This window comes from Trachypithecus francoisi, unplaced genomic scaffold (genome assembly GCF_009764315.1).
Source record: "Trachypithecus francoisi isolate TF-2019V2 unplaced genomic scaffold, Tfra_2.0 Lachesis_group20, whole genome shotgun sequence".
NCBI classification, from domain to species: domain Eukaryota; kingdom Metazoa; phylum Chordata; class Mammalia; order Primates; family Cercopithecidae; genus Trachypithecus; species Trachypithecus francoisi.
In genome coordinates, this window is record NW_022681466.1 from 42237511 (window position 1) to 42253785 (window position 16275).

The 16275-nt window shown below is 41.5% G+C and overlaps 1 protein-coding gene across 3 annotated transcripts in view; it reads left to right on the forward strand.

Annotated features, from left to right (window-relative positions):
- The first annotated feature begins 987 nt into the window (after nt 1-987).
- The window catches only part of SMURF2 (SMAD specific E3 ubiquitin protein ligase 2), a 121240-nt gene continuing 105952 nt past the window's right edge, over nt 988-16275 (forward strand). For 2 of the 3 annotated variants that reach the window (XR_004430734.1, XM_033183937.1), the window contains exon 1: nt 1005-1509. Coding sequence is in view for 2 of the 3 variants with exons in the window: in XM_033183937.1 (XP_033039828.1) it covers nt 1458-1509 (52 nt within the window). In the remaining variant the exon portion in view is untranslated. Of the gene's footprint in view, nt 1510-16275 lie in introns of all 3 variants that reach the window. The other variant, XM_033183940.1, reaches the window with a different exon arrangement.

Here is a 16275-nt window from a genome sequence, read left to right on the forward strand (position 1 = left end):
TGTAATCCCAGCACTTTGGGAGGCCGAAGCGGGCAGATCGCTTAACGTCAGGAGTTCGTGACCAGCCTGGGCAACATGGGAAAACCTAAATGTCTCTACTAAACATGTCTCCACTAAAAATACAAAAATTAGTGGCGCGTAGTGGTGCACACTTTTGGTCCCAGCTACTCCACAGGCTCAGGTGGGAGGATCACCTGAACCCGGGAAGTTGAGACTGCGGGGAGCCGTGATCGCACCACTGTAGTCCAGCCTGGACGACAGAGGGAGATCCTGTCCAAAAAAAAGAAAAAATATTTCTAGCAGTACAGTTACAAGGTCAAAGGATAAGGTACACATTTTTAAAGAAAATTTCTTTCTCCTCCTGAGATAACGAAATACAGAAGTGTATTAACAACTCTTCATACATTACTCTCCAAGGTTTATCTTGTTAATCCTTTAAGACCTATCATCTCCCTATCCTTGGCTGCACCTGAAAAGAGCGGGAGTCGGCAGGTAACCCGATCTCCTCCACCAGGTGAGTTCCGGATGGAGGTGTCAACTACAAGACTAGGAGCAGAGCACTCCTGGGGTTTTGCTGGAACCATCGGCGTGGGAATGCGGTCTCTTCTCTCGTCCGAAAGACGCCAAGTTCCCGGGAGGCAGCGGACTCGGTTCTAACCTTCCTCGCCCCAGTCTCTCGGAGCGCCCTGCACGCAGTGGGCGTCTAATAAATGCAGTCGGCCCTGTTGGGACAAAAGCTCTCCCTTAAGTGGACCGGACACTAAATCCCTCCAGGTGTCACAGAGCTGCCGCCCCCGCCGCCACTTTGCTCCCTGCCTGCTCCCTCCACGCGTTCCGCGTGGGACCCTCGGCGGCAACTCACACCCTCTCAGACAGACAGCCGGTGCCCGCCCCGGGCACCCTGCGCGCGCCCGCCGACCCCGCCCTGGCCCCGCCCCGCTGGCCCCGCCCCGCCCGCCGGCCCCGCCTCCCGTCTCCTCCCCGCCCCCCGGAGCCGACGAGTGGCGGCGGCGGCCCCAGGTCCCGGGTCCCTCAGACAAGAGGGCGGGTGGAGGAGGAAGCGGCCGAGCCCAGAGTCCTGCTCCGGCGTCGCCGAGCACCGTCCGCCTCAGCCGACCAGCCGCGTCGGCTACTGGGCCTCGCCGAGACGAGAGGAGGGAAAGGCCGCGGCGCCCGCGAGGAGGCGGCGGGGGCGCGGGCGGAGGCGGCGCGGGCGGCCGCGGCTGCCGCTTTGTTGTGCGGCCCGGGCCGAGGAAGGAGAAGTGGGAGGAGGGGGGAGTCGGCGTCCCGCTCCCTCCGCGGCTCATGGCGACGACGCTTGGCACATCCGGGACCCTCCGGCCGTGGCGGCCGCGGCGCCGGCTGCTCGGGCCCCAGCCCCGGCCGCTGTGGTGACTCCGCCGCGCCTCGCCGTCGCCCCCGTCCCCGTCCCGCCCGCTGCCCCCGCCGCCGGGGACATGTCTAACCCCGGAGGTCGGAGGAACGGGCCCGTCAAGCTGCGCCTGACAGGTGAGGGGGGGGCGGCGGGCCGGGCCGGGCAGCCGCGGGGTGGGCGAGCTAGCGGGGGGTGCCTGTGGCCTTAGGAAGGGCCAGGGTCGCGATCAATGGTGAGTTGGGGGTCGGAGGAGTGGGATGGCCTAGTTCAGGGAGAGTAATTGGAAAACCACTTGCTCCGGTTTGGACATTCTTTAAAAAGCCGAGGATGACTCGGGGCGGGGGTGGGGGTGGTCTTTTGTGGAAGGGAGGATACACCGGTTCGCATCGCAGGCGGATTTCAGGTCGGAAAGTCTTGGTCAAGGAGCCCGACGCTGCCTCCCGGGTCTCGTGGAGCAGCACCTGGGCTACCGCCCAGGTGGGATCGTGAAGGGGATGAAGAGCTCCCGTGGCGAGGCTTATTGAATCCGGTTGCTGACTGCGCGCAGTAAACACTCCTTAAAGATGGAGCGCTTAACGGGAGGGTGTGCGTGTGTGTTCCCGGGTTGTTACCTTGCACACCCACTTAGGCCCGCATGAAAAACCTTTACTCCCCGCCGCCGGCCACCGCTGCCGGGCCCACACACCTTGAACTCACGTCTCTCTGAGGAGAGGAGACAGGTTGACTTTTCCGGTGTGCCTGTCTGATCCGACGGCTCGGGCTCATTGTACACTGTGTTTTGGAAGTGTCTGATTGTAGGGTGGCGTGTTTGGGGTTGTTCCTTGTAGGCCGCAGAACTTGTGTCTCACTTCTAACTCCAGACCTGCTTTAAAAACACACTTTTGGGGGGGGGAGGGGGTACATTTCTAAGTATGTCCTCATACAAACTTCGGAGCAAACTTTCTGTGACTCTCCCCACCCTCCCCCTTCCTTTTTCTAAATGGAAAAGAATGTCCGGAGGGGTTGCCAGATAGAAGACTACACTTACAAAGTGTTTATGATTCCAGGTGCATGAAATCTTTAATATTACAGGTACGTTTTACTTACAGTGCCATTTTTGGTATTCTTACATGGACATGCCACCCCCATTTTAGGAAAACTTGTATTTGGTTTGAAAAGGATTTGAAATCACGGCGTTATCCTACCTTCACTATTTACCCCTGATAAATTGTCCACGTTTATATTCGGGTGAGTGGTGAGAAAGATAATTTTCCGTAGAGGATTTGTGTGTGCGTGCACGTGGACGAATAAACTGTAATTATGTTTGCCCACACTAGACTTTGAGATTTATTTGGACTAATTTTGTAGTTGGATGCTTATGTGTCACATCTCAGTCCACTGGCTGAACTTGCTGGGTGAAAACTTGCAGTGAATTTGGTATTTGAGAATTTAGCTTGAATGTATGCTGGCTGCAATTTAAATAATATATTACCTTCATGACAGTTTTCCTTTCCCTAGGGAAAATGGCAAGGAATCATTAACTGAGTGGTTCTTAATGGAAAACCTGGATTGCAGGATACTTGTATTCCCCTTTCTCCCCTGCTCCCCCCATTCAGTGTCCTTATATTGGGAGGAGACAATGGAAACCTTTATAGGGGATCTTTGTTGCTTTAGAGTTTATCTGTTGCTGTTGCTATCTGGAGTCAGTGATCGTGGAAAGAACATGTGATCCCAGGTGTGCAGAAAGCATCAGAAATTGGCTGTTTCCATTTACTTTCCTCTGGGCTATATAGATGAGGGAAAAAATAGGGATTTTGATTTTCTTCAGATAAAGTTAGTTGAAGTTTTTAGTATGACTCAATAGATCTTAAAGTGTTTTTCTGTGGTTTCCGTACTACCTATGATACATTATAAAAATTTATAATTAAAGTTTGTTAAGAGGAAAGATTATGCTTATATTTTAGGGGAAGAGGGAGTATTGAACTACATTTATAGTGATTTTGTTTCAGGTTTTTCTGAGGAGTTTTAAATACCCTGTGTCCTCTTAATAGTAAAAACAGTTTGAGGTACTCTGAGTTTCTTACAACTATTTGTCTCTGAATAGTTTTCTCTTAAAATTTGACAAATATTAAAAACATTGTCCTTCCTTCTTTGGTTACAGTGTAGTCTCTTCTGTTTTGCCAGGAAAGTTAACATATTTTCTTTTCATTTTTGTTCATCATTTACAAATTAGATGGTACAGATTTTAGCAAATAGATCTCAAGAACTGGATCCAATTAGCAGCTTTTAAGGACGTAAAGATTAAAGTATTAGATGGAAAAGATTGTTTTGACTGACTGGATAAATGACAGGGCTGCGTTTGATGTGCGTCCGGGAATTGGTCTGGAGCTGGTGCCCAACTGCTCAGTCCATCGTGAGAAGCCTAATAAAATACTTAACCTAGGCCTCATTTTTTTTTAAAAAAGTTGATTCTTTGTGAAGACCTTAAGAAATGTTTGGCGTACCTTTAGACTAAGTGTTTAACAGTTCATTTAGAGTTCATTTAGATCTGGGTTCCCTAATAGAGGAAAAAAAATCACTTAAAAAAAGATAGATCCCATAGCGAATTTATATTTGGTTTACAATACACTTGGGCTATAAGATGTTTTAAAATTATTGTTATTTGCTTTAAGTTAATACCATATTAGTATTTTAAATTTATAGAGTACCTTTGATTTCAAGATGCTGTATAAACTTTAGTTAGTTGGTAATAACCTTGTTGTGGAATTGCCCCTTTACTGAAAGGTATAAACATTTCTTACATGGTGACGCGCGCACACACACACACACATACACTCACACATACACACACTCACACACTCACTCATACACACTCTTTCTGAACAAGAGGAAATATTTGAACCATGAGATCTCTGCCCACAATTGATATTAGACCTTTCCACATATTATTCTTAAAACCACAGTCAGTGAACTGTTTGGTATTTGTCAATGCTAAGAAGGTGGGGCTAATTTAATAATTTGATCCCAAATTTTAGATTCCTCAGGCAATTGGGGGTTAGAATCCGATTTCATCCATCAAGCTACTTCTGTTCTTTATGACACATTAACATACGATCATTGAAATGGGCTGTATGGTAACACTATCAACTTCAACTACTATTTCTATAACAAATTTATTACAAAATGTATAATTTCTATATCATACTTATATGACTATCTGATACAGGCTTTTCTTACAATGGTTTGGATAGGAAAATATTCTTTACGGTAAAAACTTTGGGATAATTTTTTACACCATTGTTGTTTCTGAAAACCAAAGCCTGGAAAAAGCAGTTTAGTATAATTTCTAATATTTTAAATTCTTGGGTATGGAGAAGTAGAATAACATTACTCCTCCAGAACATTTATTTCAGACCTTTTTATGCATTTAATGTTTTTGTATGCTGCTTCTCATGTTATTAATTTCAAAGTCTTTGACAATAAGAGGTTAATCTTGTCTATAATGTAAGGAAATTTAACTTTAAAAATTTCCCTTTAGATATGCTAGCATCTTAATCCTGTTTCATTACATATTTTATCGATTCAAGGCTTTAAAAATTATAGCTTCATTCTATTTCACAGGTTTTTAAGTGTGCCTATACACCATAATGCCTATACACCATGACCATATTTTTTGAGATGGAGTTTCATTCTTGACTGGAGTTCAATGGCTCGATCTCGGCTCACTGCAACCTCCACCTCCTGGGTTCAGACGATTATCCTGCCTCAGCCTCCCGAGTAGCTGGGATTACAGGCACCCACCACCGCACCTGGCTAATTTTTTTTTGTATTTTTAGTAGAGACGGGGTTTTGCGACGTTGGCCAGGCTGGTCTCAAATGCCTGACGTCAGGTGATCCACCCGCCTTGGCCTTCCAAAGTGCTGGGATTACAGGCGTCAGCCACTGCACCCGGCCCATAATGACTTTTATATACTAGAGGTGTTAGTGATTTGAATGTCCCCAATTCATTTTATTTTCTTGGTTTCTGAGGAGGAAGCCAATGTAGCTCAGCTCCTTCCTTTTCTCTTAAATTCTGTCTTCTACTCTAACCCTCTTCAGGCAGGCAGTAGAACATGCTAAGTTTCCTTTTTATAGTTTGGTATTCATAATAAAATCTGTGTATTTTAGTCATCACTTTCACTTTTTTCTTGTTGGTTGAGCTATTACTATCACAACATACTAACATCTTATTTAACATAACTCAGTTTTAAAGATTAATGAAGGGTCATATTTAGGCATACAAGATTTTTATTTTCGCCTTTTTTTTTTTTCTGAGGCAGAGTCTCATTCTGTTGCCCATGCTGGAGTGGAGTGGCAACAGCGTGCGGTGAGCGATCCTGGCTCACTGCAGCCTTGACCTCCCAGCTCAGGTGATTTTTCCCACCTTGGCTTCCCAACTGGCTGGGACTTACAGAGATGCGCCACTGTGACTGGCTAATTTTTTTTACTTTTTTTTTTTTTTCAGTAGAGATGGGGTTACTCTAGGTTACCCAGGCTGGTCTTGAACTTCTGTGCTCAGGATATCCTCCTGCCTCAGCCTTCCAAAGTGCTGGGATTACAGGTGTGAGCCACCATGCCTGGCCTATTTTAGCCTTTTTTGATGAGAGTCTTAAAGATGTAGTATGTCCTCCTCTTTTCAAATAGACCATACTTAGTAGAACTTAATGTTTTATTCATGATTCAATATAAAATGAATATAAATTATTGTTTTGTTGTAGTATGTAATGTGAGGATCTCATTAGGGCCTGTAGAGAGAAGTATTTCACCCTGGCTAAATGGTGATAGGTTGTTTGTTTACCTTTGTTCTTACTAGTTTTTCTCTTTGCCTTCATTTTTGTTTACTGATACTTTCTTTGTCTAAGAATGCTGAACCCTTGAAATACGCCGTCATAATCAGCATTGTACATGTTTCTGTATGATTGACATGTATTGAAAGTTTAAGTGCCGGATGCTGTGTTAAGTTCATATCTATTACCACTTTTAATTTTCATAGTAGCTCTAAGTGGTAGGAGAAACTGAAAGTTGGAGAAGTACATGTCACAACCAAAGTTGTCTAGAAAGCTTATTACAAGTTTATTAGAATTTGTATGGAAAAATAAAATTGACATATTCTGTTCACTTGGAATCGCCCTCGCCCCTGGCAATACTTGCCCATCTTTTAAGGCTCAACTCAAAGATTACTGTTATCCCTAGAACTTTCCCTGACCTGAGTTGAACTGTCCTCTGTGACTCTAAGAAACTCTTCTTCTAGTATCAGACCTAACCCACTGATAGGCGTTTATTGTTCCTATGCTTTAAGTGCCATGAAGTCAGGATCCTTGTGTGAACATGGATTAAGACCTTTTTGGCATTTTATTTAATGAATGCTGGAGAGCTATAAAGAGTTCAGAATAGTTCTGCATGTGTTCTTTATGGCTAATGCATTGAGTATGAGTGGCAAGCGGTGAGGCTCTAGACAGGGACCGACCTAGTTAGGACTTTATTGTAGTTTGCCAAGATGTTTTTTTTTTTTTAAGATGGTGGGAACCATTGCAGGATTTTAAGCTTTGATATATATGCTGTTTAGACACAATCTGGGAGCAGTATGGAGGATGGACTGAAATGGGAGCTGTGAAGACTGGTTTTAGGATAACTGATTAAGAAGATTCAACAGCAACAGTCGTTCAGATTTTTTTCTTGTTTGAACATTTATTTCCATATTTTTTATTACAAATAATTACTGTAAACATCTTGGTGTAGGTAACTTTGATTTTTTTTAAAGGATTTTTTTTTTTTTAAGGATGCTTCCATAAAAATAGTGTTAACTGAGGTCAAGTGTGTGGATATTTTTAAGGTTTCGTGTTGAATTTTTCCTTTAGACTGCTTCTTAAAAGAGTTGGGCCTATTTAGAGCAGCAGTAAATAAAGATGTCCCTTTTTACTATTCTGTTATAAGCATTAGCTAATTGCATTTGAAATTTTTTGCTAATTTTGTGGCATGTGCCATTTAAACATTCATGAAGCAGAATGTTTTCCTGTTTACTAATCATATTTATTTTCATTGACTTGTTTGGCCTTGTCCTAGTTATGTTAGAGCCTTAGTGCTTTTCTTATTGATCTACCTGAGACTTACAAATATATTAATCTGTTGTCGTATTTGCTGCAAACATTTCCATGGTGAATTATTTGTCTTTTAATATTGGTCATTGTTTGGATATGTAGAAATGTGTTATCTTAGGATTCAAAATCTGTCCAACTTTTGTTTTGTTTTTCCTATTCTATACTTGGAAGGCCTTATTTTTCAAGAAGTTTGATAAATAAGTACTTTATATTTAATGTTTTTAAAAAATGGTTTAATAAACTATTTCCCCTTCAATTGCTATTTAGCCATCTTGTCATTATTTATTAACCAACTCTTCCTTTCCACAGTGATGTAGTATCTTTTCAGTTATGTTAATTATGATTGCAGATATATCTCTTGTTCAGTGCCATACTGTTTTCATTATTGTAGCTTTATAATTTAGTTTAATATTCTCACTAGGCCAGTTTTTTAAAGAAATGGAATCTCGTTCTGTCACTCAGGCTAGAGTATAGTGGTGTGATCTTGGCTAACTGGAGCCTCTGACCCCTGCGTCCAAGTGATTCTCTTGCCTCAACCTCCCTAGTGGCTGGGATTACAGGTGTATGCCACCACTCCCAGCTAAATTTTTTTTGTGTTTTTTTTTTTTGGGTGGAGATGGACTTAACACCATGTTGGTCAGATTGGTCTCGAACTCCTGACCTCAAATGATCTGCCTGCCTTGGCCTCCCAATTTTTTTTTTTTTTTTTGCTATTTTTATTTTTTTCTTCCACATAAATATTAAACTTGTTAAGCTTAATAAGAAATTTCATTGGAGCCAGGCGTGGTGGCTCACGTTTGTAATCCTTGGACTTTGGGGAGGCTGAGGAGGGTGGATCATCTGAGGTCAGGAGTTCAAGACCAGCCTGGCCAACATGGTGAAACCCTGTCTCTACTAATAATACAAAAATTAGTTGGGCGTGGTGGCACATATTTGTAATCCCAGCTACTGGGGAGGCTGAGTCATGAGAATCGCCTGAACCCGGGAGGCGGAGGTTGCAGGCGAGATCACGCCACTACACTCCAGCCTGGGCGACAGTGAAACTGTGTCTCAAAAAAAAAAAGACATTTCATGGGGATTATCATTAGAATTGCTTTACTTTGGGAAAAAGAGATATCTAAGTTTGTGTAGTTTTCTCACCCAGGAGCATGCTGTGTTTTTACATTTATTTAAGCTTTGGCCCATATTGCTCAGGATAGCTTTATAATTTTCTTCCTCTGTTTGAATTTAATTTCAGATAATTTATATTTGTGTGATTTACATTGTGTTTTCTAATCCTTGTTATTGCTTGTATTTAGGAATGCAGTTATATGTATTTTTGCTTGATTAGAACAATTATGGCTGGGTGTGGTGGCTCGTGCCTGTTATTCCAGCATTTTGGGAGGCCAAGGTGAATCACTTGAGCCCAGGAGTTCGAGACCAGCCTGGGCAACATAGTGAGACCTCATCTCTATGTTTATTAATTTATGATTATTATTTTTTGATACTGAGTTTTGCTCTTGTTGCCCAGGCTGGAGTGCAATGGCACCATCTCGGCTCACTGTAACCTCCGCCTCCTGGGTTCAAGCGATTCTCCTGCCTCAGCCTCCCGAGCAGCTGGGATTACAGACATGTGCCACTACTCCCAGCTAATTTTGTATTTTTAGTAGAGATGGGGTTTCTCCATGTTCTCTGACCTCAGGTGACCCATCTGCCTCGGCCTCCCAAAGTGCTGGGATTACAGGCATGAGCCACCACGCCCAGCTGATGGCTAGTTTTTTAGGTATCAGTGTTTGGTACTTGTTACAGTTGAATGTTAACAGTTAAAATTTTTCTTTTCTCTTGGATTTCTCTCTAACATATAAGTAGTTGAACAAAGTGAGCAATTTTATTTCATTAAAATTTTTTTAAATACGAGCAATCTTCTGAACAAGAATAGTTTCAGACCGACTGTTTTAGAATAGCTTCTGATAGTGTTGACTACCTTTTTTTAAAACCACATTTGATATTATATTAAAATGTGTCAAAAGATAATCTTAAGTTTGATTGGCAGTTTGGTTTGGTTTTGCACAAAAATTGATAGCAGACATAAAGTTTAAATTTTTAAATAAACCTTGATGATTCATTTTTAGGGAGGAATTACCACATGCATGATTGCAATCATGCAGTGCTCTTCCCATTTCTTCCCAAAAATTTCCTCTTACCTCTTCCTCTCCAGTTGTCTTCTTCAGTACCCAGAACTTGTCAACCACTGATCTGTTTTCGGTCACTCTAATTTTGCCTTTTCTAGGATTTTGTGTAAATGGAATCGTACTGTCTGCAGTCTTTTGGGTGAGGCTTCTTTTAGCATGATGCTTTTGAGATCCATCCATGCTGAGTATCAGTACTTCATTCCTAAGGAATATTGCATTGTACATCAGTTTGTTTATCCGTTTGTAAATATCTGCAGACATTTGTTGTTTCCAGTTTTTGGCCATTACTAATAAACATTTGAGTACATGGGTCTTTGTGAACATGTTTTTCTTGCCCTTGGGTAAATGAGTGGAATTGTTGCATCATACAGAAAGTATGCATTTTAACTTTTTAAAAATCTGCTGGGTGGATTACTTGAACCCAGGAGTTTGAGACCAGCCTGGGCAACATGGCAGAACCCTGTCTCTACAAAAAATACAGAAATTGGTCAGGTGTGGTGGCCAGTGCCTGTAACATCAGCTGCCCGAGAAGCTGATGGAAGATTGATTGGACCTGGGAAGTTAAGGCTGCAGTGACCTGTGCTCACACCACTGCATTCTAGCGTGGGTGACCCTGTCTCAAAAAATAGTTTTTTCAAAGTTGTACCATTTTGCATTTCTACCAGCATTGTATGAGTTTCAATAGTTCCCCATCCAGCTTTGTATGAGTTTCAGTAGTTCCCCATCCTAGTCAGCACTTGGTATTGTCTGTCTTTGATTTTAGCCATTCTAATTGGTAGGTACAGATATTTCATTGTACTTTAATTTTTACTTCCTTTATAACCTACAGTTTTAAGCGTATTTTAATTATTGTCCATGTAATCGTGGGTGAATATCCAAATCTTTTGTTCATGTTTTAAAATTGGATTGTTTTCTTGTTGAGTTTTGAGAATTATTTAATTCTGGATATAAGCCTTTTATGAGATGTATACTTTGCAAGTATTTTCTCCTAGACCGTTGCTCCCTCCGCCCCCCTAAAAGATGTCCCAAAGAGAAGTTTTGAATGCTGATGAAACCTGTTTATCAATTGTTTTCTTTTGTGGTTCATGTTTTTTGAGTCCTAAGTCTTTTTCTAACCCGGAGTTCTAAAGATTTTAGAACTGTGTTTTCTTCTGCATTATTTATAATTTTAACTCATACATTTAAACTTATTTTCAAGTTAATTTTTTAATATGCTGTGAAAAGTAAGGGTCATGATTTTTTTTCATATGGATATTCCATTGTTGTAGCACTATTTGTTGAAAATACTTTTGTTTCCTCCATTGAATTGTCTTAGCACCTTGGTAGAAAATCAGTTGACAGGCCAGGTGCGGTCGCTCATGCCTATTTGGGAGGCCGAGGCGGGAGGATCACTTGAGGTCTAGGAGTTCTAGACCAGCCTGGCCAACATGGTGAAACCCCGTCTCTACTAAAAATAAAAAATTAGCCAGGTATGTGGCAGTCGCCTGTAATCCCAGCTACTCAAGAGACTGAGGCAAGAGAATCACTTGAACCCAGGATGTGGAGGTTGCAGTGAGCCGAGATCATGCCACTGCACTCCAGCCTGGGCGACAGAGCATGACTCTGTCTTAAAACAAAAAAATCAGTTAACAGTATACATAGAATCCTATTTCTGGACTCTCTTCTGTTTTCTTTATGATTCTACCCTTTAAGTTTATTTTTAACACTATGCTGTCTTGATTACTATAGCTTTAAAATAAAGTAGCTTTCAAACAAATTGAGTCTTTGATTTAGGATCTTATAATACTTTGGAGCCATTGTTTAATTTGTTCAACCAATAAATATTTATCAATTTTGATCTGTGACAGATACTATTTTTATTATGTGGTACCGTGAATGGAGATATAAGAAATCAGAAAAAGCCTAGATTGGGCCCTGTAGTTTTCCTTTCAGAATTTCTGTTATGAACTAAGGTTCATTTTTAAATTATTAGTCTTTTTCATCTCTTACTGATGTGATGAAAGAGGATTGCAACAACCAGGACTTAACGAAGTTTGCCTGTTTACCAGCAGTCCCCTCAAATCATTTTTGGAAAAGGTAGGATATAAAGAATAAACATATCTAAAATGTGGCCACAGAAAAGAAAGGAGGTGATTGGTGTGTTAGTGTGGGTTGGGTTATGAGTATTTATCGTTTTTGCTTGTATTAATATTTTTGTGACAGGGTCTCTGTCACCCAGGCCGCAGTGTAGTGGCATAATCAGAGCTCACTGTGATCTTGAACTGGGCTCAGGTGATCCTCCTGCCTCAGCATTCTGAATAGCTGGGTCTGTAAACATGCACCACTGCGCCCAACTAATTTTTTTATTTTTTTAATTTTTTTGTAGACATGGGGCCTCACTGTGTTGTCCAGGCTGGTCTTGAACTCCTGGCCTCAAGTGATCCCCTGCCTTGGCCTTCCAAAGTGCTGGGATTACAGGCCTGAGTCATTGCTGTGCCTGGCCTGTTTTTGCTTACATTATTTTATGTGTGTATTTTTTCTTTTTTTTTCTTTTCTTTCTTTTCTTTTTTTTTTTTTTTGAGATGGACTCTTGCCGTTGCCCAGGCTGGAGCGCAGTAGCACGATCTTGGCTCACTGCAACCTCCACCTCCTGGGTTCAAGCAGTTCTCTTGCCTCAGCCCCCCAAGTAGCTGGGACTACAGGCACATGCCACCATGCCGATGTAATTTTTATATTTTTAGTCGAGTTGGGGTTTCACCATGTTGGCCAGGCTGGTCTTGAACTCCTGACCTCAAATGATCCACCCGCCTCAGCCTCCCAAAGTGCTGGGATTACAGGCGTGAGCCACCACACCCAGCTTTGTGTGTATATTTTTTTTCTACAAGGCAAAAGAAAGGAAGAAACTTAATTTTATTAAAATGTAAGCATATATGTGTGTGTGTGTGTGTGTGTGTGTGTGTGTATATATATATATATATATACACACACACACACACACACACACACATATATGTATTTCTGAGACAGAGCCTTGCTTCTGTCACCCAGGCTGGAGTGCAATGGTATGATCTCAGCTCACTGCAACCTCCACTTCCCAGGTTCAAGCGATTCTCCTGCTTCACCCTCCCAAGTAGCTGGGATTACAGGCGCCCACACCACACCCGGCTAATTTTTGTATTTTTAGTAGAGACGGGGTTTCGCTATGTTGGCCAGGCTGTTCTTGAACTCCTGACCTCAGGTGATCAGCCCACGTCGGCCTCCCAGAGTGCTGGGATTACAGGCATGAGCCACTGCGCCCAGTCAGCAGATTTTTTTTTTTTTTTTAACCACCGTGCATTCCTGGGCACTGTCACAAAGCAGAAATCCATAATGTAGATCTTATTTTCTATGCAAGATATACTTAGTAATTTTTTTTTTTTTTTGAGACACAGTCTCACTCTATTGCCCAGGCTGGAGTTCTGTGGCGCGATCTCCGCTCACTGCAACCTCAGCCTCCCGGGTTCAAGCAGTTCTTCTGTCTCAGTCTCCCCAGTAGCTGGGATTACAGGGGCCTGCCACTCCACCTAGCTAATTTTTTGAGTAGAGACGAGGTCAGGCTGGTCACGAACTCCTGACCTCAAGTGATCCGCCCACCTTGGCCTCCCAAAGTGCTGGGATTACAGGCATGAGCCACCGTACCTGGTCATTTTATCAGGTAATTTTATGAGAGGTAGTCAGAATGTTGTGGAGAGTATAGAATTGGAGGCAGAAAATGTGGGTTCATATCCTAGTTATGCCATGTATAAGCTTTGTGCATCTAAACAAATCACTTATTTTCTCTGTGCTTGTCCCTTTAGTTATAAATGCATGCTTAAAATGACAGTGTTAAAACCAGGTGTGAAAATACCCCCAAAAACCAAAAACCCAAGTGTGATGGTGTGTGCCTGTAATCCCAGCTATCTAGAAGGCTGAGACTGGAGGATCGCTTGAACCCAGGAATTGAAGACCAGCCTGGGCAACATAGCGAGACATGGTCTCAAAAAAAAAAGGCAAGTCTTATTTATTTTAGCAATATGATGGAAGAATGTACATGAAAGATACTGTTAAAGGTATAAAGTTTTTTGTAGACATACTTGGTCATTTTTGACCACAGATTTTGTTTTAAAGAAATATGGTCAAAACCAATTATATTTTATAAGAGCAGGTACAACATTAAGAATGATTAATATGTATTTGTTTAAATGATACATATCTTTTAAAGTAAGCGTTTTGGATTGAAATCCTAGCTAGGCAAGAAAAAAAGGCATAAATGTCTTGTATACCTTGGAGTATCAGCAGATCATGAAGAATTCATATAATGAAATATAATTAGGTATTTATATTTCAATATTTTAATCAAATATTTTCAATATTTTGTTTTTGAGACGGAGTCTCGCTCTGTCACTCAGGCTGGAGTGCAGTGGTGCAATCTCAGCTCACTGCAACTTCTGCCACTCTGGTTTAAGCAATTCTCCCGCCTCAGCCTTCCCAGTAGCTGGGACTACAGGCATGCACCACCATGCTTGGCTAATTTTTTGTATTTTTAGTAGAGACAGGGTTTCACCATGTTGGCCAGGTTGTTTCTCAAACTCCTGATCTTAAGTGATATGCCCGTTCCAGCCTCCCAAAGTGCTGGGATTACAGGCATGAGCCACTGCACCTGGCCTCAATATTTTAAATTTTAAAAATATATTTTTATAAACAATTTTTATCTTAATATGGCAGACATTTAACCGATTAACTGTACTTCTCTGTTCCTTCCATTCCCCAATGTTTGGTAAGAAGTAGAAGAGCTTTGGGGAATCGTTTGGATGGCTCAGGATTTTGGGAGTTGGATTGTAGATGGGGGAGCTGTTTGGATGAAGTCTTTATGACTTGATAAATTCCCCTGTAGCATGCTGGCACTTTCAAAAGTAGCCTGTAACATCACCTCTTGCCAGTAGATGGGGGTATTTTTGCACTGATAGATGTCAGGGTATGTAAAAACCTGTAAAACTGAAACCCAAAGTTTAAATGAGTGTACTTGGAATAAATGGTGTTGAAGAGTTAGAAACTGAAAATTTGACTTCAATGTCTAATGAAAAATCATACTTTAGTGTGAGTTTTCTTATGTAAACTCTTTAAATGCTACATGTTGTAGGAGTAGATAGTAGAGCTGCAAACATTAGTAATTAGTTCTGTTTTTATTTTTGTGATTTTTGTGTCATCAGGCTTTACATGTAACTTTCTTCCTCCAGCGAAGAAGAAAACACTGATTGGTTGGTAAGAGTATTCAGAATTATATGAATCTAATACCGTAAATAAGGTTGATAGAGATTTTTTACAGTTGGACTTGGGGAATTTTTGTAAGGAAAGAAGGATGGAAAAAAAACTTAAAGAAAAGTAAAACGGCATTTCATACATTCAAAATACCATCTCTAACATAGAACTGGATACGTAGTACTTCAATAAATTGTGTGTGTGTGTTTTGTTTTTTGTTTTTTGTTTTTGTTTTTGTTTGAAACAGGGTCTCATTCTGTCGCTCAGGCTTATGGCTCACTATAGCCTTGACTACCTGGGCTCAAGTGATCCTCCTGCCTCAGCCTCCTCAGTAGCTGAGACTATAGGTATGTGGCACCATGCTGGTGTAATTTTTAAATTTTTTGTAGAAATGGAGTCTCATTATGTTACCCAGGCTGGTCTCAGACTCCTGGCTTCAAACAGTCCTCCCATCTTGACCTCCTAGAATGCTGGAGTTACATGTGTGAGCCACTTGTGAATTAAAGAATGATGAAATTGAAAATAGGCTTTCATGATCCTAGGGACCTCAGTTGAAACAAATAAGATCTCTCTTTGTGATGTCATTATTGAATTAACTAACATTTATACCTTAGTAATTTCAACAGCATTAGGTTATAAAGTTATAGGACTGAAGTGTCATTTGTCAATATTTGACTTGATGGATAGAACTATTTTACTACACTCTGCAAATTTTGCTTCTTAACAAAATGAAGATCACTAACATTCACTGGAATAAAATCTGTTTCTGGATTATCATCTAAGAAAAGTCACATGTAAGTAGTTTGTCAATGTTAGGAAGATAATTTAACATTTTTTTCAGAGCTCTATGGTTTTAAGGTATTCTCATTTATTGTGTCATTTAATTACTAATGAGATCGTGTTTTTTTGTTTTTTTTGAGAGATAGGGTCTCACTGTGTTGCTCAGGCTGGAGTACAGTGGCATGATCGTGGTTCACTTACAGCGTGGAACTCCTAGGCTCAAGCAGTCTTCCTGCTTCAGCCTCCTGAGTAGCTAGGACAACAGGCACTCACCACTGTGCCTGGCTAATTAAGAAAAAAAGTTTTTAAGGACTGGGTCTCACTGTTGCCCAGGATGGTCTTGAACTCTGGGTTTCAAGCAGTCGTCTTACTTCAACCTCCCTGGTAGCTGGAATTACAGACAAAAGCCACTGTGTCTGCCAAGGTCTCTTTGTAGGTAATCTGAACCAGTGAAAGTGAAATGAGCACCTTTTATCTGACAAAATTTGTTCCCTGAATCTTTTTGTTTTTTTTAGATGGAGCCTTACTCTCATCCGGGCTGGAGTGCAATGGCGTGATCTCGGCTCACCGCAACCTC